This window comes from Muscardinus avellanarius (genome assembly GCF_963383645.1).
Source record: "Muscardinus avellanarius genome assembly, chromosome: 15".
Lineage (NCBI taxonomy): Eukaryota > Metazoa > Chordata > Mammalia > Rodentia > Gliridae > Muscardinus > Muscardinus avellanarius.
In genome coordinates, this window is record NC_137801.1 from 26,403,063 (window position 1) to 26,427,683 (window position 24,621).

Sequence of the window (24,621 nt, forward strand, 5' to 3'; positions counted from 1 at the left end):
TTCCTAAATGATTTCTTTTTTTTTTTTTTTTCTTTCTGGTACTGGGGATGGAACCCAGGGGCTTTTCTACCTCTGGGCTATACTCCCAGACTTATTTTATACTTTATTTGGAAACAGGGTCTCACTAAGTTTCTGAGAACCTCACTAAGTAGCTGAGGCTGGCTTTGAACCTGTGACCCTTTTGTCTCAGCTTCCCAAACATTGGGATTACAAGCGTGCACCACCATGTCCGGCCTAATAACTTTTTTTTGGGCAGGGGTGGGGAGGTCAATCATATTTTGAAAGATTGATGAAACCTAACATTGATTTTTTTTTTTGCACATTTTTTACTGACTTTTTTTTTGTACCAGGGATTAACTCAGAGGCATGCTCCCAGCCCTGTTTTATTTTTATTTTGAAAAAGGGTCTTAGTAAGTTGCTGAGGGTTTTGTTAAGTTGTTGATCCTGGCCTTGAACCTGTGATTCTCCTATTTTAGCTTTCCAAGTAATGGAATTATAGGGATGTGCCACCATGTCTGGCTAAAATTTTATTTTTAAATGACCATAAAGTAAAACTATTTATTTTATTTCATTCTTTTGTGGTACTAGTGATTGAACCCTGTGATATTCTACCTCCTAGCTACACCCCCAGCCCTATTTTTCAGTCTTTATTTTGAAGCAAGATAATTTTTTGCCGTACTGGGGGTTGAACCTAGGGGCATTCCATCTCTGAGCTATACTCCCAGTCCTATTTTTTATTCTTTATTTTAAAACAGTCTCATTTTGTTTCAGAGGGCCTCGCTAAGTACCTGAAGCTGGCTGCGAACCTGTGGTCCTCCTATCTCAGCCTCCGAAGCATTGAGATTTCCAGTGTGCACAAGCCTGGCTCCCAGCCTTATTTTTATTCTTTATTTTGAGACAGGGTTCAAATTGCAGAGGGCCTCACTAAATAGCAGAGGCTGGCTGCAGTCTTCCTGTCTCTGCCCCTCAAGTACTGGGATTATAAGCATGTATCTGGCAAAACTGCCTGTTTAAAAAACAAAAACATACAGGTAACACATTAAACCCTTGAATAGATTCATGTAGCCTTCACTACTGTCAGGATACAGAGCACCTGAAAAAGTTCCCCTTTGGCATCTCTTTAGTCACACCCCCTCCACACTCCCAACCCTTGGTGACCACTGACTGTAGTAACTTCATACTATATTTTTGTCTCTTCTATAATGTCTTAGAAATGGGATCATAGAGTGTGCAGCTTTTTGACCGTAGCTGCTTTTTTCACTGTTCAAGTCTATATAACAGCTTATCTCATGGGGAAGAGAACACCAGAATAGGTTAGACTTTCTTGTTATAGCAAGCTCAAATTGTGTCAGACAGTTTTGATCATTTGTAACCCTAGCTTCTTATTCTTGTTATAATACCTTTGAGATTTCACAGAGGTTGTATCAATAGCTTATTTTTTTATTACTGAATAGTATCCAGTGTTTGGTGATAATGAATTGAACTGCTATAAAAATGTTATTACAAGTTTTTTGTGAACATAAGATTTTATGTTTCTAGGACAAATTTGTCTAAGTGAGAACATACAGCCGTTTAGTAATTATATGTTTAACTATAAAAAATGTCCTGTCAGTGTGATTGCATTATGTATTTCCTTTAGAAATTTTCAAAGTGGATGAACTTGCTCTCTATGTAATATGAAATTGTCTATTTTATTAAAACTTAAAATGGAGTTGGCGTGGTGGCGCACGGGGAGGCGGAGACAGGAGGATCGCACAGGTTCGAAGCCAGCCACGCTGGCTTAAGAGACCCTGTTTCCAAATTAAAAAGTATAAAAATAGGTCTGGGAGTGTAGCCCGGAGGTAGAAGGGTTTCCAGGAATCCCAGTACCACCCCCCCAAAAAAATAAAACTTATAATGGCCTAATAAAAAAAAATAAATCTTTGAGGGTTTAACTTGATTTATATCCTTTTCAGCAGTTCATGTTTTCTGAATATTGTTAAGATGCCTATAGTACTTCTACTTGTGTTAGCTTTAAGTTACTTTAACAAACACCTGAGATAAAGAGCAAAGGTCTGTTTTTTTTTTTTTTTTTTTTGTGGTACTAGGGGTGGAACCCAGGGGCTTTTCTACGTCCGGGCTATACTCCCAGACCTATTTTTGTATTTTATTTGGAAACAGGGTCTCACTAAGTTGCTGAGAGCCTTACTCAGTAGCTGAGGCTGGCTTCGAAACTGCGATCCTCCTGTCTCAGCCTTCCAAGCGTGGGGATTACAAACGTGCGCCACCACTCCCGGCTCTGTTTTTTGCTTTTTTTGTTTTTGAAACAGGGTCTCACTAATTTGCAGAAGGCCTCCCTTAGTTGCTGTGGCGGGCCATGAACCTGCCATTCTCCTGTCTCAGCCTCCCAAGTATAATATTCAAACCGTAGCAGTACCCAAAGTGACTTACAGATTCTGTGCAGTCTATCAAAAAACGAAATCAGTCCAGGCATGATGGTGCACATCTATAATCCTAGTTCTTGGAAGGCTGAGACAGAAGGATAGCAGATTCAAGACCAGCCTCAGCAACCTAGCAAGACCCTGTTTCAAAACAAAAGATAGCCGGGCGTGGTGGCGCACGCTTGTAATCCCTGCGCTTGGGAGGCTGAGACAGGAGGATCGTGCAGGTTCGAAGCCAGCCGCGCGCTGGCTTAGGAGACCCTGTTTCCAAATAAAAATGTAAAAATAGGTCTGGGAGTGTAGCCCAGAAGTAGAAGGGCTTCCAGGAACCCCAGTACCACCAAAAAAACAAAAACAAAAACAAAACAAAACAAAAGATAAAAAAAAAAAAGGGGCTGGGGTGTATAATTTGGAGATAGAATGCCCTTGGGTTCAATCCAGTAACCCTCTCCCCTACATCTGGCAGTGTAACTACAAGGGAGAAAGTCCCTGCTTCAATCCCTAGTGCCACAAACAAACTGTGTGCTGCTGGGACTGTATAGGTTAGTGGTAGGTAGAGTGCCTGCCTGGCACCCATAAGACTATAGGTTTAACCCGTAGCACTGCAAAAACAAACCTGCAAACTGTGGTACTGATGTAAAGACAGACATTTTTCCTGATGAAATAGAAGCCAGAAACTGTCACATATGTGTTTATGATTCTTTTTTTTTTGGTGGTACTGGGGTTCCTGGAAACCCTTCTACCTCTGGTCTACACTCCCAGACACCTATTTTTTATATTTTTATTTGGAAACAGGGTCTCCCTGTCTCTGGCTCCCAAGCACGGGATTACAAGCTGCGCCACCATGCCCTGCTCTTTTTTTTTTTTTAACTGAAAAAGTTACTTAGCAGCAGGGCCTGGTGGCACAGGCTTGTAAACTTTAGAGGCTGAAAAAAGGAGGATTGAAGGTTTGAAGATAGCCACAGCAAGTAGCAAGACTGTGTGTGTGGTACTGGGGATTGAACCCAGGGGCATTCTACCTCTGAGCTCCACCCTCAGCTCAGTTTTTTATTATTTTGAAACAGGAGCTCACTAAGTTGCAGAGGCCCTCACAAGTTTCTGAGACTGGCTGTGAACCTGTGAACCTATTATCTCAGCCTCCCAAGTACTAGGATTATAAGCATGTGCCACTACACCTGGCTTTAGCGAAATTTTAAGCTACCTAGCGAGACCCCATTTAAAAATAAAAAGAGCTAGAAGTGTAACTTGGAGGCAGAATGTCTCTGGGTTCATTCCTCAGTATTGAAAAAAAAATGCTCAGCATCACTAATCACTAGTGAAATGAAACCAAAACTACAATGAATACTAGTTCATACACATTAGGATAGCTACTCTGAAAAACAAAGAATTATAGGAGTTGGTTAATATGTGGAGAAATTGAAACTCATACACTGCTGTAAAATGATAATAGTTGTTGTGGAGAACAGTAAGCCAGGTGTGGTGGTGCATGCTTGTAATCCCAATACTTGGGGGGCCAAGACAGGAGGATCACAGGTTTGAAGACAGCTTTAGCAAGTAATGAGATTCATCAACCTAGTGTGACTGTTTCAAAATAAAAATAAAATAGGAGCCGGGCATGGTGGTGTACACTTGTAATCCCAGAATTTGGGAGGCTGAGACAGGATCACACAGGTTCGAAGCCAGCCTCAGCTACTTAGTGAGGCTCTCAGTAACTTAGTGACCCTGTTTTCAAATAAAATAAACTAGAGCTAGGGGTGTAAGTCTGATAGAATGCCCCTGGGTTCAATTCCCAGTTCCACAAAAGAAAAAAGAAAAAACAGAAAGAAGGCTTCTAAGAAAAATAAAATTACCATATGGTCTAGCAATTCTGTTTCTGGAGAAATCCCCCAAAATTAAAAGCAGTGACTGAAAGCGATATTTGCTCATTAGTGTTATAGCAGCATTCTTCAAAATAGCCAAAGGTGGAAGCAACCCGACTAACCTTTGATGGATGAGCAGATAACAGGAGGGAGATTCTGACACATGCCCCACTATGAAGATTGCTGGAGACATGCTCAGTGAAGAAAGCCAGCCACAGAGGAAAGTACTGTGTAGTACTTGAGTACTATGAATAGTCAAGATTCATAGAGACTAGAATAGTGGTTGCTAGGGGAAGGTCAGAGGGAAGTTGTTATTAAATGCCTACAGTTTTGGTTTTGTAAGATAAACTGGATGGATCGTAGTGATGGTTACACAACAGTGTGAATGTACTTGATGTCACTGTACTAAAATGGTTAAAATGGTAAATTTTATGTATATTTTATAATTTACTATATACACACATATATGTGTACACACACACACTTGTTGATACTGGGCATTCATTCCAGGGGCATTCTTCCTCTGACTTATACCTCCAGCACTTTTTATTTTTTATTTTGACACAGGGTCTTGCTAAGTTGGTAAGGGCCTTGCTGAGTTTCTGAGGCTGGCCTGGAACCCACGATCCTCCTGCCTCAGCTTCCCAAGTACTATATTAAAATAAAAAATCCACCTGAGATTTTGATTGAAGGTACATTTAAAAATATGGACTGATTTGGGGGATAGCACAGTCTTTATTGTGTTGACTCTTCCAGTCCATAAACATTTATTTATTTATTTATTTATTTATTTTTATTTATTTATTTATTTTGGTGGTACTGGGATTCCTGGAAACCTTTCTACCCCTGAGCTATACCCCCAGACCTATTTTTTTTATATTTTTATTTGGAAACAGGGTCTCCCCAGGGGTATTGCACCTTTGAGCTATACCCCTAGCCCTGACTTTTAGTCTTTTTATTATTTTGAAATGGTCTCACTGAGTTTTGAAGGGTTTCACTAAGTAGCTGAGGCTGTCCGGAATCCGATCCTCTGGTCTCTACCTCCCAAATGCTGGAGTTAAAAGTGTGCGCCATCACACCCAGCTTTATTCCTTTTTTTTTTTTAATGGTGGTACTGGGGGTAGAACCCAGAGGCTTTCTACCTCCGGGCTATACTCCCAGACCTATTTTTTTATATTTGGAAACAGGGTCTCACTAAGTTGCTGAGAACCTTACTAAGTAGCTGAGGCTGGCTTCGAACCTGAGCAAGCCTCCTGTCTCAGCCTCCCAAGCATGGGGATTACAAGCATGCACCACCACGCCTGGCTTATTCCTAATTTTTTTTTTTCCCTTTGGTGGTACTGGGGTTCCTGGAAGCCCTTCTACCTCTGGGCTACACTCCCAGACCTATTTTCACATTTTTATTTGGAAACAGGGTCTCCTAAGCCAGCACGCGCGGCTGGCTTTGAACATGTGCGATCCTCCTGTCTCTGCCTCCCAAGCGCGGGGATTACAAGCGTGCGCCACCACGCCTGGCTTATTCCTAATTTTTGAAACAGGGTCTCACTAAATTCCAGAGAGCCTCATTAAGTTGCTGAGGCTTGCTGTGAACGTGTGAGTCTCCAGTCTCAGCCTCCTAAGTGCTGAGATTACAAGCATTGGCCACTACACCCAGCTTCCCAGATTTTTTTGTTAGCCTTTTGTACATACATATCTTGTACCTTTTTGTGTAGATATATGTTTAAGTATTTTATGCTTTTAGAGCTGTTATAAAAGTGCTTTTTAAAAGTAAATTTTGGTTTGGCATTGGTCATTTTTAGTATGGAAAAGTATGATGATTCTGATCTACAGACAATGTTTTCTGTGAATGGGAATAGTTTCATTTCTTGTTTTCCTTCAGCCTTCAGAGTAGCTTGGTTTACAGGCCTGTACCGCCATACCTAGCATGAAAAGACATTTTATTTTACTGGCACAGTGATGTCCCAGCATAGGTTTCTTGATCTCTTATGGACCTTTTATGAGATTAGAGTTGTTATCCTTATAACCAAAAGGAAATGTGTTGAAACTTACCTTTTACTGTGAAACTTGTGGTTGTTTCTTTTTTTCCCCCACAATAAATACTCAGTATTGGTCCAGACATTTCATTTGTAACTGAAATTAGAGACTTTTTTTTGGTCTTGTTGTTCATTAATTAAGAAAAGGCTTGCTCAGTATGTAAGAATGTAAAAATTTTACAAAATAGTCCTTGTTCACTGCAGGATACTTTTCTTTGACACAAATGTAGAACATGGCTAGGGGCAGATCATTAAATCTTATCTCTAACATACCATCAAACCACATTAACAAAGCTCTCTCCAAATATATAGTTCTTGGTATGAGTAAGATTCAGAGATAGGGAGAGTGGACTGAATAATTTTCCTTCCAAATTCATGTCCACATGAAACCTTGGAATTTAACCTTTTTTGGAAATAAGGCCATTGCAGCAGATACAGTTAAGATGAACCTTGCGGGAAGTATGGCTGATACCAGCCCATTGCCATCCCCCTACGGGTAGCATGGCACTCGCTATTTGTGAATGGTCCTCCCTAACTCAGGTCAAAAACTGAGAAAGGATTCAACTATGGTGCTGTGCATGCTGTGATCTAGGCCTGAAATATCTCTAATGAAATCAACAAGAATGTCCATTTTGAGTGCTAGTATTGCATAGTACAAGAAGTTAAAGAAAAGTTGACTCTGTGTGTGTGTGTGTGTGTGTGTGTGACTGGATATTGAACCCAGACTCATTTTCCCTCCAAGCTATACCCACAATCCCTTCCCATTTTTTTATTTTTTTATTTTTTTATTTTTTTGCGGGTCTGAGGATGGAACCCAGAGGCATTTGACCTCTGAGCTACACCTCCTGCCCAATTTTTTGTTCTTTATTTTGAAACAGAGTCTCACTGAGTTGCGGAAGGCCTTACTAAGTAGCTGAGGTTGTCTAGGAACTGCTATCCTCCAGTCTCAGCCTCCCAAATGCTGGGATTACAAGCGTGTACCACGTCACCTGGCTCCCTTTTTTAAATTTTAGAACAGGTTGTCCTTGAACCTACAGTCCTATCTGAGCCTCCCAAGTACTGAGATTACAGGCATACACCCATTGCCTGGCCTTCTTTGTTCATTTCTAAGGGCAATGGTATTCTGTTTTATAACAGCAATGTAGTTGTCAAGTGCTGATAATTTCACATTGATACTTTTAATCTGCAGGACATATTCCAGTTTAATCAGTTGTCCCAATCATGTCCTTTAGAACCATATTTTTTAGCCCAGAATTCAGTTTGGGATTATATATTATATTTAGTCACCATGTAAAACATTATTTTAGTGGACTGTTGGTCTTGAAATTCTAAGTGTTGAATTTTTATTTTTCTTTTAACAGCGAAACCAGGTGGACAGGTGAAATGTCAGTATATTTCTGCTGTGGATAAAGTTATATTTGTGGATGATTATGCAGTAGGGTGTAGGAAGGACCTTAATGGAATCTTGTTGTTAGACACTGCTCTGCAAACTCCAGTTTCAAAGCAGGATGATGTAGTTCAGCTTGAACTGCCAGTTACAGAGGTAAGTTGAATTACATGTAAGTGTGCTCTGTTTAATGGAATCTTTCACCTAATAGAAGTTAAATGAAATTAAGTTACCTTTTAAGGACATAATGTAGGTAACCCCTATAGAAACAAAGAATTGGCCTATCACAATTTTCAATACTTTACTAACCTAACACTTAAGTTAGTGCTTGAGTTCCAGAGAGCTGTTCCTGGTCTCATGGGTTCCTGGACTTAGGGAAGTGGAGGGCAGAAGGTCAGAGGAGCACATAGGCAGATTTCTCTTCTAGCATTCTCTGCTCCTTCTCTATTCTGGCTCTCCTTTGTTCTTATTATCTTTCTGTCTTTCATTCCATTGGGCAGGATTTAATGACATGGTCATACTAGCCTGAGAGGGAGATAGAGAAATAGTTGGCTTATTATTTTTAATATTAAAAAGGGACCCAGGTGTGTTGGTACATGCCTGTAATCCTAGTACATATGAGGCTGAGAGGATTGCAGGTTTGAGGACAGCCTCAGCAATGTAGTGAGACCCTCAGGAACCTCTAGCAAAAACTTGTCTCAAAACAAAAAATAAAAAAGGGCTGTAGGTGTAGTTCAGACGTAGAGCACCCGTGTTAAATCCTCAGCACCCCAAGAGAGGAGAGGAGAGGGAGGGAAAGGAAGAAATAAAGAGAGGAAGAAAGGGTTGGGAGTATAGCTCTGTGGTAGAGTGCTCCCAAGTGCAATATCCAGTGTCACTACCAAGAAAAGTGAAGGATTATAATAAGATATTTTAACATTTAATAACTCTAAAGTTGGGAATTTTTCTTTTCTTTTCTTTTCTTTCCTTTCCTTTTTTTTTTTTTTTTTTTTGGCGGGTCTGAAGATCGAACCCAAGGGCATTCGACCTCCGAGCTACACCCCCTGCCCTATTTTTTTATTCTTTATTTTGAAACTGGGTCTCACTAAGTTACAGAGGGCCTCAATTAGTAGCTAAGGCTGTCTGTGAACCGTAATCCTTCAGTCTCAGCCTCCCAAATGCTGTTGATGGGATTACAAGCGTGCGCCACCACACCTGGTTGAAGTTGGGAATTTTTCTATTGCACTGACTGAAGTGCTAGGTATATACTGTCCTCTACCTTCCTCCACCATGCTTGCTCAAACATCTGCAGCTGTTTTTCCTCTTTTTTTTTTTTTTTAACCTCATACGTAATTGCAGCTCCAGTGTTAACATATTCTTTGCAGACATTCCATTTGTGGATCACTGTCTTCCCTAAAGTACAGGGTCTGAAGTTTGCTTTGATTAGTGGAAATATATTTTTTCCCTTAAATCAACTATATATTTCTTTTGTGTGTGTGTGTCACTAGAGATTGAACTCAGAGGCATTCTATTTCTGAGCTAACCCCCTACCCCAGTTTTATTTCTGATTTGGAAATGGGTCTCATTAAGTTGCCGAGGGCCTCACTAAGTAGCTGAGGCTGGCTTCAAACCTGTGATTCGCCTTTCTCAGCCTCCCAAGTACTGGGATTACAAGCGTGTGCCACCACGCCCAGCTTATTTTTCTTTTAAGATAGTTTATACTCGATAACATTAGAGGGCCAGGATTGAAGGTTGTGGTAGAGGGCCTTTTCATATTACTTACTGAATGGCTTTTGTGTAGTTTGAATATCTAAAGCTCAGTGGAGGACGTTACCTAGCTTTTTAAATTCTTTTCACTTTATTTTTAAAAATTTTTATTTTTATGTGTGTCATATTGAAAATGGCATACATTAAGATGGTGTTTGGTGGGCCCCCCCACTTCTCTTTCCCCTTCTTCCAACAATGAGTGTCTAGGTTAACCATGCTACATTCATACTTTTACACTCAGCCAAGCACAGAAAGAGAAGGGACAGATGTTTTCTCTAGTGTTGCTCTTTAAAATTTTAGCTTTGATTATTTTGCTCATAGTTTCATCTTGCCCATTTTTCTTTTTTCTTTTCTTTTCCTTTTTTTTTTTTTGAGGTACTGGGGATGGAACATGGGCATTCTACTTCTGACCCTTATATTTTATTCTTTATTTTGAAATAGGTTTTCACTGAGTTGCAAAGGGCCTCACTTAAGTAGTAACTGAGGCTGTCCACAAACCACTATCCTTCTGTCTCAGCCTCCCAAATGCTGGGATTACAAGCATAAACCAACATGCCCGCCTCTATATTCTTTATTGATTTGGTTTATAAAAATTACGGCCAGGTGTGGCGGTGCACGCTTGTAATCCCCGCACTTGGGAGGCAGAGACAAGAGGATCGCGCAGGTTCGAAGCCAGCCATGCTGGTTTAAGAGACCCTGTTTAAAAAAAAAGTATAAAAATTATGGTTTATAAACTTTACTGTGTGATACTTTGCTGAATATATTGCTTTATCTCATTTAATTGTATAATAGTCTTTTAAGTCTTTTGGTTAATTAGATTTGTATAACAAAAGTGAATGTAGGTTAAGTTTTGAATAGTACCTTTATAATCATCACAAATTTAAATATTTGAGGATCTGAATTTGTTGTGTTTTCATTTTTTGTGATTTTTTTTTAATTTAGGCACAGCAACTTTTATCAGCATGTTTAGAAAAAGTAGATATTTCTAGTACGGAAGGTTATGATTTGTTCATCACCCAGCTCAAAGATGGGTTAAAAAATACATCTCATGAAACCGCAGCAAACCACAAAGTTGCTAAGGTAAGAAATTTAAAAAGTTGACCTTTTTGGGGGTTGTAATAAAACAAATATGTCCATCTTTTGGCATTTCACTTGCCTATCTAGAAATGTTCTCACTATAGATTTTCCTCTTTTAAGAAGTAACGTGCTTATAAGTCATCTGAAAGTTGAAGCTAGTTTTTTGTTTATTTTGAGTACTGGGGATGGAATTCATGGGCCTTTTACCTTCAGGCTTCACCCCTCGACCTGTTTTATTTTTTATTTTTTTTATTTTTGAAACAGGGTCTAGCTAAGTTGCTGAGAGCCTCACTAAGTTTCTAAAGCTGGCTTCAGACCTGCGTTCCTCCTTATCTCTAGACTCCCAAGTACTGGAATTACAAGTGTGCATCGCCATGCCTGGCTGAAACTAGTTTATTTTGTGAAATGGTTTTGCTAAATTGCCCAGGTTGCTTTCAACTTGGATCCTCCTGTCTTGGTTCCCCAAGATGCTGGGATTACAGGCATGTGCACCATGCCTGGCTGATTCTATTTTGTAGTGATACTTTGATTTTATTAGTTGTTACTGTATTGAAGGGACATTTTGATTTAGGAAGTCAGAAACCATGCTATGAATTTCAGCAGTTTTTTTTTTAAACAATTAAGCAGGTGTACAAAGGAAATCCTAAGATAACACAGAGTTAGTAAGTATAGGAAGCACCTCCCACCTCTGGAGGAACAAAAAGAAGATTGGGGCTGTTGGAACCCAGTAGCACAAAGAATAAATAAACCCCATGGATTTGGGATTCGGACTTCTGAGGATGAGCTTCTAGGAAGAGGACCTTGTGGAATTGGGACCCAGATCTCTGAAGAGAGGTGCTGAGTAGCTGGTATTAACCTGTGAAGGAATTCTATGAGATCCATTCTTGGCCTACTGCCACATCTTTTTTGTTTGCTTTAAAATACTTTCCTTCAATAGAAGATGACATTCTTTGGAATACCAGGGTGGTGCTGAAGACATTCTGTTTGTCACTTCACATGCAGTGCTATGATACCATGTTGAGCATCATGGGCAGACAAGACCAATCCAGTCCCAGGATACATGTCTGTTATGGTGAAGACAGATTGTTGCCTGACTAGGTTTCATATAGTTGGCTCTTCCCTCTGAAAAATAGCCTACAGCCTGCTTAATCTGGGTGAAAGGAACTTCATTTTGTTGGCCCCATGCATAAGCCTCCATCTTTGGCCATGATATTTTGTATATAGGATTATTGCCCAAGCACTGGAATGGCCGTGGCTTTAGAGAAAGGCTGACTGACAGTTATATAATATATGTAGTTTGTCATTTCCTCTGGAATGGATGCCTTTTGGTGAGCATTCATATGTTTCACAAATATTTTCACAATTTTTTTTTTGAAGCAGAGTGTCGCTCAGTTGTAAAGGGCCTCACTAAGTAGTAGCTGAGGCCGCCCATGAACTGTGATCCTCCTGTTTCAGCCTCCCAAATGCTTGGATTACAAGCATGCACCTCCACGTCCGGCAACACACTTTCAAATTGAGATTTGTCTGTAGACATCTACCTTTGACTTTCTCCTTAACAGTCTTCCCATCTTGATCTTGGCAGGCACCTTTCCATCCACCTCATACCTTAGCTACTATGTATTCCTCAGTGAGGAGCTTTGCTTCTAGCCAACTCCATCTGCTGGCTGGAGTTCTAGCAAGTGAGATTTTTCTTCCCTCTTGTCTTCTAATTGGGACTATAATCCTGTAGCCATTCACTTGAGCGTGGTGCCAGTGTACAATGCAAGCCCATCTATAAAGCAGGGTCAAGGGTGGTTCCTCTCAGTTGTTTGCACAAATGGGTATGGTTTTGCTTTAAAAACCCAGCATTCTAGCTAGGCGTGGTGGCGCAGGCTTATAATCCCCGTGCTTGGGAGGCTGAGACAGGAGGATGGCACATGTTCGAAGCCAGCCTCAGCTACTTAGTGCGACCCTGTTTCCAAATAAAATATAAAATAGGGCTGGGAGTATAGCCCAGAGGTAGAAAAGCCTCTAGGTTCCACCCCCAGTGCCACCCCCCTCCACAAAAAACAAAAAACAACAAAAAATCCAGAAAACCCCCCAAAAAACCCAAAAACCCAGCATTCTGTTATATGATTGTTGCTAGTGGCTCCTTACAGCTCCCTACAGCATCAGTACCTGTCATAGACACTACAGTGATAGTATCATTGAATGTGCTCCTTCCCCCCCCCCCATTTTTTGTACCGAGCTATACCACCCAGCTCTTTTTTTTAGGTGGGGGGGGGCATTTCTGGGGGATTTAACCTAGGGGTGTTCTACCTCCAAGCTATACTCCCAGCCCTATGTTTTATTCTCTATTTTTGAAACAGGGTCTTGCTAAGTTGTGGAAAGCCTCTCTAAGTATTTGAGGCTAGCCACGAACCTGCAGTTCTCCTCTTTTAGCCTCCCAAGTACTGGGATTACAAGCATGAGCCACCACACCCAGCACCCCCTGGGATTACAGGTGTATACCACCATACCCTCCTGGCCTTTCCTATCTTAATGATCCTCAGAGAAGCAGAGAGCTAATGTGGAAATTTTTCCAATTGCTTATTTTGTATCTCTTCCAGTTATACATTCAGGAACTAGCATAACTACACTATGGGTCTATAGCTCTCTGAGACAGCTTTGTGCCAAAACTCCATCACATGGCTGTCCTAAATCTACGTTGACTGATGACCACATTGATACATTGGGTCATTTCAGTGCCACTTTCTTGTAATGCCCGAAAGAGCTTTTCCCCAGTGCAGTCTCTCATACTGAGTGCCCACAAGTTCCTTTGTGGGAAAGCTCAGAGGGTATAATTTGCATTATACACTTGGGGTATTATAATAAGACTCTTTCCAAGGAGAGCCAGCCTCCCTTCCAACGACGAGATATTGTACCTATAACAGGTTAGCTCTAAAAATCTAGGCAACGCCGGGCGTGGTGGCGCATGCTTGTAATCTCCGCTCTTGGGAGGCAGAGACAGGAAGATCACACACGTTCGAAGCCAGCCGTGCTGGCTTAAGAGATCCTGTTTCCAAATAAAAAAAGTATAAAAAGTAGGTCTGGGAGTGTGTAGCCCGGAGGTAGAAGGGCTTCCAGGAACCCCAGTACCACCACAAAAAAAAAAAAAAAAAAATCTAGGCAAGATGTTTTCAATGTTTTTTTTTTTCTTTTTTTTGCAATTCAAGTCATGTTTCTTGGCACAAGTTATATAGGTAAGTAATAATTTGTTAGACTACCTAGAATGAGTGTACTAGACAATTGATATCCATTCAACTTGATCTAAGGACAGGATAAAGATGAAATTATTTGATTATTTCTCTGGGAGAATAATACTTAGCATATTTGCAGTCTATATTCTTTAAAAAAACTTTTCTAGCTGTCTGATTTCTTTAGTAGCTATTATAATTTTAGTTAATTGTGGTTAACATTTATTGGATATTGTTGTTGGGCAAGTTGGGCTGTGAGTTTGTTTTTGTGACTATAAAGCTTGTGCGTTTAGCTACTGTTGCTGGAGTATGATGTCCAGCAATGTAAACGTGAGCATCTGTTATGTTGAACTAAACCTCACATATTACAATAATAATAATTATCCAGATATATTCTTATGAACGGAGATAGTTGAGTGTCTACTTATTTTTAATGTTTGTACAAAGTACATATGAAATAAGACAGATGCTATTAGTTATACTTAATTGTAGTGGGATATGTAAGGAAATGTGCTTCTATCTAGTGCTAAACCATCTTTTTTCAGTGTAGTTGAGCTTTCCTTTAAAAAAAAAAATTTTTTTTTAATGGTACTGGGGATTGAACCCAGGTGCATTCTACCTCTGAACTACATCCCCAGGCTAAGTTTTCATTATTTATTTCAAAACAGGGTCTCACTAAGTTGCAGAGGACCTCACTAAGTAGCTGAGGCTGGCCGTGAACCTGTGATCCTCCTGTCTCAGCCTCCCAAGTACTGGGATTACAAGCATGTGCCATCATACCCAGCTCTGTAAATTTTTTAAAAAATAAAATTAAAAATTTTACTTGATAAATAATTGCATATATTTTTGGAGTACAATGCGATTTTTGTGGTTGTTGTTGTACTAGAGATTTAATCCTGGGGCATTCTACCTCTGAGCTGCATCCTCCTATTATTTTTTTTATTTTGAAACAAGGTCTTGCTAGATTAATGAGAGTCTCACTATTTGCTGTGGCCATCCTCAGACTTGCGCTCTTCCTGTACTGGGATTGCAGGCATGCACCACAATGCCTGACTACAATGTGATATTTTGATTCATGTATACATTGTGGAAAGATTAAATCAAAGTAATTGACATTAATGTATAACTCATTCCTTTATGGTAGGAATGTTTATAAAATCTCCATTTTCCCAGAAAATTTGAAATATACATTGTTACTATCTGTGGTCACCATGCTGTGTTATGGTCAAAACTTACTCCTCCTGACATTTTTGTACTTTGACAAACACCCCCCAACTCCCACCTCAGCCTTTGATAAATCACCATTCTTCCTGCTTTTGAGTTAAACCCACCTCTACTTATAAGTAAGATCATTAAATATTTGTCTTTCTGTGTCTGGGTTATAGCACTTAGCATCAATGTTCTCTAGGTTGTAGCAAATGATGGAATTTCTTTACTTTTAAAGGTTATATAGTATTCTGTAGTGTTTACACACACACTTTCCTTTTTTTTTTTGGTGGTGGTTCTGGGAATCATTGTATCTCTGAGCTATACTCCAAGCCCTGTTTTATTTTATATTTGGAAACAGGATCTTGGCAAGTTGCTGAGGCTGGCCTTGAACCAGAGATCCTCCACTCTCAGCCTCCCAAGTTCTGGGACTATAGGCACACTACTACACTTTTATTTTTTTTAATTGATGGACAACTAGTTGGCTTCCATATTTGGCTCATTTGAATAAGAAGTTTTGTTTATTTTTGTACAGAACAGTTTCTGATGTAAATGATAAGCTAATGGGTAAACTGACATGAGTTTGATAAATAGTTCTTTATTTGATGAGGTGAAGTCATGATTTTGGTTAAAAGTGCTGAATACCTTTCTCTTTGCTTGTACTCCCATTTTCTTTCAGTGGGCCACAGTTACATTTCATCTTCCTCATCATGTGTTGAAGTCCATTGCCAGTGCCATTGTAAATGAACTCAAGAAAATAAATCAGAATGTTGCTGCCTTACCTGTGGCGTCCTCAGTGATGGACAGATTGTCTTACCTCTTACCTAGTGCACGTCCAGAACTTGGAGTGGGGCCAGGCCGTTCTGTAGACAGGTATGAACCTTGCTTATAAAGAGAGGTGAAAGATTGAATTACTAGTTTTTGGATTAACCAAAAATTACTCTAAAATGCAGTTGCATTGAAAAAATTAAAAATGTTTTGTAAACTAGATTCTTATTAGTATGAAATGCTAAATTAAACTATTTGATTTATTTTTGTTAAATAAGATAGTATCTTTTAGTTCCCTAAAGGCATTTAAAGAGATAAAAGTGAGCTGGGTGTGGTGGCACACACATGCAATTTCAGTATTTGGGAGGTTGAGACAGGAGGACTGCAGATTTGTGGCCAGCCTTAGCTACTTAGAGAGTCCCTTCACAACTTAATGAGACCCTGTTTCAAAATAAAGAATAAAAAATAGGGCTTATGGTATAGCTCGGAGGTAAAATGCCCCTGGTTCAATCCCCAGCACCACAATAAATAAATAAATAAATAAATAAATAAATAAATAAATAAATAAGATAAAATAGAGAGCGAGAGCGAGAGAGAGAGCGAGAGAGAGAGCGAGAGAGAGAGAGAGAGAGAGAGGTGTATATTTTGAGAGCTGGGTGTGGTAGCACACACTTGTAAGTCCAGTACTTGAGAGGCTGAGACAGGAGGATCCTGCAGTTTTGAAAAGCAGCCTTAGCTACTTTATGCGGCTCTCAGTACCTTAGTGACACCCTATTTCCAAATAAAAATATAGAGTAGGTCTGGGAGTGTAGCCCGGAGGTAGAAGGTCTCTGGGTTGCATCCCCAGTACCACCAAAAAGAAGTGTATTTTGAAAATTCAAGTTTAGTACTTGCTTAATAAATATTTGAGTAAACTTAAAATAATTTTTATCCAATATATGACTTATTTTGCCATTGATGAAATTTTATGACATTTGAGATACATTTTCACAAATTTAAAAACAAAAGCAGTGCTACCTATTCTCTCTCTTTTTTCTTTTTTTGGTGGTACTGGGATTCCTGGAAACCTTTCTACTTCCAGCTACACTCCCAGGTCCATTTTATATTTTTTTAAAATTGGAAACAGGGTCTCTTAAGCCAGCGAGGTTAGCTTCGAACCAGCGTGATCCTCCAGTCTCCGCCTCCCAAGTGCAGGGATTACAAGCATGCACCACCACACGTGGCTCCTACCTATTCTTTTTTAATTGAAAACAATAAAAGAATTAAGAAATCAATTGGGGTTATTTATTTATTTACTTATATTTTGTTTTTGCAGAATTGGGGATTAAACCCAGTGGCATTCTACATCTGAGCTACACCCTCAACCCTATTTTTTATCCTTTATTTTTGAAACAGAGTTTCAAACTTTCACTAAGTTGAGGAGGGCCTAAGTTTCTTTTTCTTTTTCTTTTTTTTTTTTTTTTTGGTGGTACTGGGGGTGGAACCCAGAGGTTTTCTACCTCCGGGCTATACTCCCAGACCCATTTAATATTTTATTTGGAAACAGGGTCTCACTAAGTTGCAGAGAGCCTCAATAAGTAGCTGAGGCTGGCTTCAAACCTGTACGATCCTCCTGTCTCAGCCTCCCAAGCACGGGGATTACAAGCGTGTGCCACCATGCCCAGCTTCTCATTAAGTTTCTTTTTTTTTTAAATTTATTTTTTATTTTTTATTTTTTGGTGGTACTGGGGTTCCTGGAAGCCCTTCTACCTCCGGGCTACACTCCCAGACCTATTTTTACATTTTCATTTTTGGAAACAGGGTCTCCTAAGCCAGCGCGATCCTCCTGTCTCCGCCTCCCAAGCGCGGGGATTACAAGCGTGCGCCACCACGCCTGGCTCATTAAGTTTCTGAGCCTGTCCTCGAACCTGTGATCTTCCTGTCTTAGCCTCCCAAGTACTGGGATTACAAAGTGTGCCACCACACCTGGCTTGAATGGAATAATTTAAATTAATATATTTATATTGTCTGCCTTGGACTTAAATATAGTAATGTTTAAATTATAGGTAAATTTAATATATAAATTATATAAATTTAATATTTAAATCATATAAATTATAGGTAAATTTAAATTATAGGTAAAATTTATACCTCAGATGGGTGTGGTGGTACTTGCCTCTCATCCCTGTACTTGGGAAATTGAGATAGAAGGATCACAGGTTTGAGGCCAGAGTGTGGTAATTAATGAGACCCTTTTTCAAAATAAAAATGGGTATAACTCCGTGATAGAACATCACTGGGTTCTATCCCCTGTACCAAGAAAAATAAAATGTCATTTTTTAATTATCGGTTTTTCAAGGAGATTTTTATGTGAAACGAATTGTTAAGCTAGTTAAATATTTGTTTAACAACTGAAAGGATGGGCTATTGAAAATTACATTAATCAGATTCTTAGTAAACATTAAAAATACCAAAGGTTAGCCAGGTTCAATGGCACAAGCTTTGTGAGACTGAGGCAGGAGGATTAAAAATTTGAGGCCAGCCTCAGTAAGGCTGTGGATATAGCTCAGTGGTATAGTGCCCTTGGGTTTAATTCCAGCAAAATCAAAAAAAAGTACTAAAGTTTGGAAATACCATGCTGAAATATGAAATTAACAGTTTTTATTTGATTTTACATTTGCCTTATACCATTTAAATTTATATACTTTAATTGGATATTATGCATTTTTGTGAATTATATTTATAAATTATATAAGTAATATATTTATAAATAGTATATGCTGATTTCAGCAAAGGCAGTACAGAATGATTTTTTAAAAATTCCTCTTAAATTTGGCCCTTACATCTTTTTTGGAATATTTAGTAGTTTATTTTCATTTCTTTGGTACTGGGGATTGAACCCAGGAGCTTCATACCTCTGAGCTACACCCTCAGCGCTATTTTGTTTTTCTCTTTGAAACAGCATCTTACTAAATTGTAGAAGGTGTCACTAGTTGTTGAGGCTGGCTGAGAACCTGTGATCCTCCTATCTCAGCCTCCTCAGTACTGGGGTTACGAGTCCACACCCCTGTGATATCATTAGTTGTCTTATTTGTGTTAAGTGATTTTATTACATAAATGACTTCTATTAATCAAATTAACATTTGGGAATAATTTTGTATTCTACAATTACATTAGTATCTATTCTTTGGGCAAAAAACAGATTGACATTTTTAATCTGAATATTGGGAGATAAGTGCTATGGCTATCATTAAAATATTCTTTGGAAATGGATAAAGAAGAAAAATAGATGATTAGAACAAGCTTTTCTTGTCTGAGAGCAATGCCTATTTTGACATGATAAAACATTCATCCCCTCTCAGCAACCTAGTGAGACCTTGTTTCAAAATAAAAAATAACAGCCGGGTGTGGTGGCGCATGCTTGTAATCCCAGTACTTGGGAGGCTGAGACAGGAGAATTGAAGGTTTGCCGCCAGCCTTAGTCACTTGGTGAGTCCATCCGCAACTTAGACTGTTTCCAAATAAAAAATAAAATAGGGCTAGGGATGTAGTTCAGAAGTAGAATGTCCTTGGGTTCAATCCCCATTAAAACACACACAGGCCGGGTGTGGTGGCGCACACTTGTAATCCCAACATTTGGGAGGCTGAGACTGGAAGATCCCGGTTCGCAGACAGCCTCAGCTACTTAGGCCCTCCGCAACTTAGTGAGACCCTGTTTCAAAATAAAGAATAAAAAAAAAAAAATAGAGCAGGGGATGTAGCTTGGATTTCAAATGCCCCTGGGTTCCATGCCCAGACCCTCAAATAAAACCCCACACAGACACACATACGTGTCATAGTGGAACACCTCTGTAAACTTGAGTGAGAGACTGAGACAGGAGGATCACAGGTTCGAGGACAACCTCAATTAGTTAGAATCTCATCAACCTAGTGAGACCCTGTTTCAAAATAAAACTAAAAATAAGGCTCACATATAAATAAATAAAATATAGGGTTAAGGGTTTAACTTAGAGGTAGAAGGTCCTTGGGTTCAATTCTCAGTACCCCAAAACAAACAAAAAAGTAATCATCCCTAGTCAGGCATGGTGGCACATGCCTGTAATCCCAGTACTTGAAAGGCTGAGTCAGAGGATTGCAGGTTCTAGATCAGCCGTAGCAATTGAGCAGTACTCTCAATAATTTAGTGTGACCCTGTTTCAAAATAAAAAATAAGAAGGGTTGGGGAGATAGCTTGGAGGTAGAATGTCCTTGGGTTCAATCCCTGGAACAGAAAGAAAAATTTATGAAAAGAGAAAGGTAAAGAAGCCTTTAAGAAGACTTGGATGAGCTCATGTCTATGCAAGATTAGAGTTAGGGTTTAGTGGTAATGTATGACTAAATGCGACTAGTTTTGTGTTCTAAGACCAGTCCTGAAGACATAAACTGAATAGAGTGCTTTCCTAACCCAAAAGCATTTTTGTGTGTTTTGCAGATCAAACCCCAAGACCTTTCACATGCTAGGCAAATGGTCTATCCTTGAGTCCCACAGACTTCTTTTAAAGTCAGAATATAGCTATGTGTAAATCTAAGCTCCTTATCATTATTATAGAAAGTATATGACTTTCTAATATATTTTTAATTTAGGAGAAGAATTTAAGAAAATTATTTTTCTGGTGTCTTTCTGTTGATCTTTACCACTTTCTCTTTTTCTTTTATTAATAAGTTGCAAGTTTGTGTTAGGACAAATGAGCTTTGCTTATGAGGGCTTTCTTACTTAAATCCTTCTAGACTTTTAAAAAATTTGTTATCATCCTTTAAAAAATACTCTGGTACTTTCAGTTACAGTTTGACTCTGAATGAACTGATATGCTTTAATATGAAATCCTGTGATTTCATTTATTGTTTAATCCCTAGAGAGTGTAGACTTCCTGGAAAATGATTTCTTTGGAGAAAGAACAAAAGATTGCTTTCCATTTAAAAGAAAAGTCAAGGCAAACAAAGTACCACTTGAAACCACTTACTCAATGTAGTTGAGAAAAAAAGCCACTATTACTTGGGTTTTAATTTTATTTACTTATGCAAAACTTGGCATGTCATGACAGCATAGGGCCCTCTGCCTCTTGATTACCAAATTTTGTGTTCTCTGCTTGGTAATTATTCAATTTTGGTTAATTTAATCTCCTGAAGTTATTTATGAGCTATACTCACTATTCAGATTTTCTTTTCCCCTAATCTGTTTAAGGAAAATTCTTCAAAGTGATCATTTTAGTTTTTAAAGACCCTTCACAGTTTTTATTGATAACCTTGTAAAAAATTTCTGCAGTGTTAAATCGAAAGTTTCCCTGTATTTTGCTGCCTAACTTCAATGACATACGGTGTTTTTACTTTTAGATCATTGATGTACAGTGAAGCTAACAGACGGGAGACATTTACCTCGTGGCCTCATGTAGGCTATAGGTGGGCACAGCCAGACCCCATGGCTCAAGCTGGATTTTATCATCAGGTAAAATACTGTCAAAATACTTTTTCGGAGCCAGGCGTGGTGGTCCACGCTTGTAATCTCAGCATTTGGGAGGCAGAGACAGGAGGATTGCGCTAGTTCGAAGCCAGCCTTGCTAGCTTAAGAGACCCTGTTTCCAAATTAAAAAGTATAAAATGGGTCTGGGAGTGTAGCCCATAGGTACTGGGTTTCCAGGAACCCCAGTGCCACCAATAAATAAAATAAAATAAAATAAATAAATAAATAAAATAAAAAAATAGGACTGGGGGTGTATCTTGGAGATAGAATGCCCCTAGGTTCTATCTCTAGTACTGCAAAAACAAAACAAAACCTTTTCAGTATGCCATTGAAGCCTTCAGTAGAATCATCATCATTTTAATACATTTTCAAAAACTTGTATTCTGCTGGGCATGGTGGTACACATTTGTAATCCCAGTACTTGGGAGGCTGAGAGTAGAATCACAGGTGCATGGCCAGCCTCAGCTATTTAGTGAGGCCCTCTGCAACTTAAGGAGACCCTGTTTCAAAATAAAGACTAAAAAGTAGAGCTGAGAATTTAGTTCAGAATGCCCCTGGGTTCCATCCCTGGTACTGCAAAACAAAGAAAACAAAAACCTTGTCTTATGCAACTTATGTGCTTGTTTGTATGCATATATGTGAGGGGTTTTTTTGTTTTTTTTCTTTTCTGACTTTGTGTATATATGTCATATTGGGGTTTGAACCCAGAGGTCCTCTACCACTTAGCTACACCTTTATCCTTTTTACTTTTATTTGGAAATAGAGTCTCAGGAACTCCTTGACACTGGACTCAAATTGCAGTCCTCTTGTCTCACGCTTCCCATGTCCTGCATTTATAGGGGTGCACCACTCTGCCTGTGTTTTTTTCTCCTATACCTTTGATGTATTTACTGGCCATTTCCTATGTCATGTATTGGGTATGAAAAGGAAAAAATATTGTTAAAAGTAACCAACACTGAGTTACTTTTACTTTTTATTTATTTATTTATTTATTTATTTATTTATTTATTTTATTTAGTTTTGCGGGTCTGGGGCATTAGACCTCCAAGGTACAACCCCTGCCATATTTTTTATTCTTTATTTTATTTATTTATTTATTTTTTGGTGGTACTGGGGTTCCTGGAAGCCCTTCTACCTCCGGGCTACACTCCCAGACCTATTTTTTACATTTTTATTTGGAAACAGGGTCTCCTAAGCCAGCGTGCGTGGCTGGCTTCGAACCTGCGCGATCCTCCTGTCTCTGCCTCCCAAGCGCGGGGATTACAAGCGTGCGCCACCACGCCTGGCTTTTATTCTTTATTTTGAAACAGGGTCTCACTGAGTTGCAGAGGGCCTCACTAAGTAGCTGAGGCTGTCCGCGAACCGCGATCCTCCGGTCTCAGCCTCCCGAATGCTGGGATTACAAGCGTGCGCCACCACGCCCAGCTTATTTTATATTTAGCTAAGTATTTTCTTTCAGATTAGACCTATTTTTTTTTTTTTTCTTTAGCATCAAATTGGTAGTATTCCCTAGATTTGATTTTTGGAAGATGATCTTTTTGGATATATGTTTATTTTCAGTTCTTGACTTGCATTAACATCATAGTAGATGCTTAGGATAATGCAATGAAAGCAGTTTTGCAGTTTCTTTTGTAATTTTAATTTTAGTCGAGATACAGATTATTCATAGACTAGATAATTATAGAAGCTACTTTAAAGAATCTGCAGTGCAACCTGAATATAGGTATTGAAGAGCTGATTAGGAAGTTAGAAGGATAGATCTAGATGTTGTAGGGAGTATATATGCAGTTATATCTGTGTTGATAGAGGAAGAATTTAGGCTAGAAAAATGGTCTTATTTATTTATTTATTTATTTATTTATTTATTTATTGTGGTACTGGGGATGGAACTACTGGGCATTCTATCTCTGAGCCATACCCACAGCCCTACTTTTTATTCTTTATTTTGAAACAGTGTCTCACTGAGCTGCAAAGGGCCTCAATAAGTAGCTGAGGTTGGCCATGAACCCGGATCCTCCTGTCTCAGCCTCCCAAACGCTGAGATTAAAAGTGTGTGCCACCGCCGGGCGTGGTGGCGCATGCTTGTAATCCCAGCGCTTGGGAGGCTGAGACAGGAGGATCATACAGGTTCGAAGATAGCCTCAGCTACTTAGGCTCTCAGCAACTTAGTGAGAACCTGTTTCCAAATAAAATAGAAAAAGGTTTGGGAGTAGAGCCTGGAGGTGGAAAGCCCCTGGGTTCTACCCCCAGGACCACACAAAAAAGTGTGCGCCAGCAAGCCCGGCTCAGTCATAGTTTTATATAGGAAAAAAGGAGGGTGTGTAGTGTAATGATTACTATGAAAAATGGTGTGAGGATGGGACATTAGAGAAAGCTTTGCTGACCTAAAGCAGAGAAAATGTAGGAAAAAGATTTTAGCTGGATTTAATGAAGAAGAAACTGGGTGTCATGACGCATTCCTGTAATCTCTGTACTGGGGATGCTAAAACAGGAGGATATCAGGTTCAAGGACAGCCTCAGCAACTTAGCAAGACCCTGTTTCAAAATAAAAAAAGTTAATTAGTTTAGTTATTGCTATACTGGGGATTGAACTCAGGGACGGTCTATCTTTGAGCTACACTACTAGCCCTATTTTTACCCTTTATTATGAAACAGGGTCTCAGTTAGTTATGGAGGGCCTCACTCAGTAGCTGTGTATGGCTGTGAACCTGGGATCAGCCTCCCAAGTACTGAAATTACCAACACACCCAGCTTACTTTTTAGTTTGAAATAGGATTTCTTTCAGTTGCGGAGGGTCTCGCTAAGTAGCTGAGGTTGTCTGCAAACTTGAGATCGTGAGTATGGTGTTGCACGTTTGTAGTACAAGTACTTGGGAGGCTGAGACAGGAGGATCCCAGGTTCACGGCTAGCCTTAGCTACTTAGTGCAGCCCTCTGCAACTTAGTGAGACCCGTTTTAAAATAAAGGATAAAAAATAGGACTGGAGGTGTAACTCCCAGGTAAAATGCCCCTGTTTCAATCTCTAGCACAAACAAGGATAAAACGATAAAAAAATTAAATATGTCATAAGTTTGCATCCATATAGTACATGGTCAAATATATTAATTTTCAGATAAAATTAACTTCATGTTTTGATATTAAACGTGATAGTTTCCCTATTTAACTCTAAATATGCAGATATACAAGTGTCTACCACTACACATGGCCTGTATTTTTATATATTATTTTAAATATTATATTGAAAATATAAATTATGCAGCAATTTATATTTATTATATATTAGTTATAGTAGATATTATAAAATATATGATTTTAATATGTAGATATAAAGCCCTGAACAGCAACATATATACCATATATGTTGAGTGTGTGTGTGTGTGTGTGTGTGTGTGTGTGTGTGTATCAATATATTTTGGACTTGACATTGGACTCAAG

The 24,621-nt window shown here is 39.1% G+C and overlaps 1 protein-coding gene across 4 annotated transcripts in view; it reads left to right on the plus strand.

The window, feature by feature from the left end:
• Positions 1-24,621, plus strand: part of BIRC6 (baculoviral IAP repeat containing 6) — a gene marked incomplete at both ends in the record, with an annotated part of 235,428 nt that overhangs the window by 24,032 nt on the left and 186,775 nt on the right. For all 4 annotated transcript variants that reach the window (XM_080711761.1, XM_080711762.1, XM_080711763.1 and 1 more), the window contains 4 exons: positions 7,674-7,855; positions 10,388-10,525; positions 15,623-15,816; positions 21,061-21,172. In XM_080711761.1, the coding sequence (XP_080567887.1) occupies positions 7,674-7,855; positions 10,388-10,525; positions 15,623-15,816; positions 21,061-21,172 (626 nt within the window). The remainder of the gene's footprint in view (positions 1-7,673; positions 7,856-10,387; positions 10,526-15,622; positions 15,817-21,060; positions 21,173-24,621) is intronic.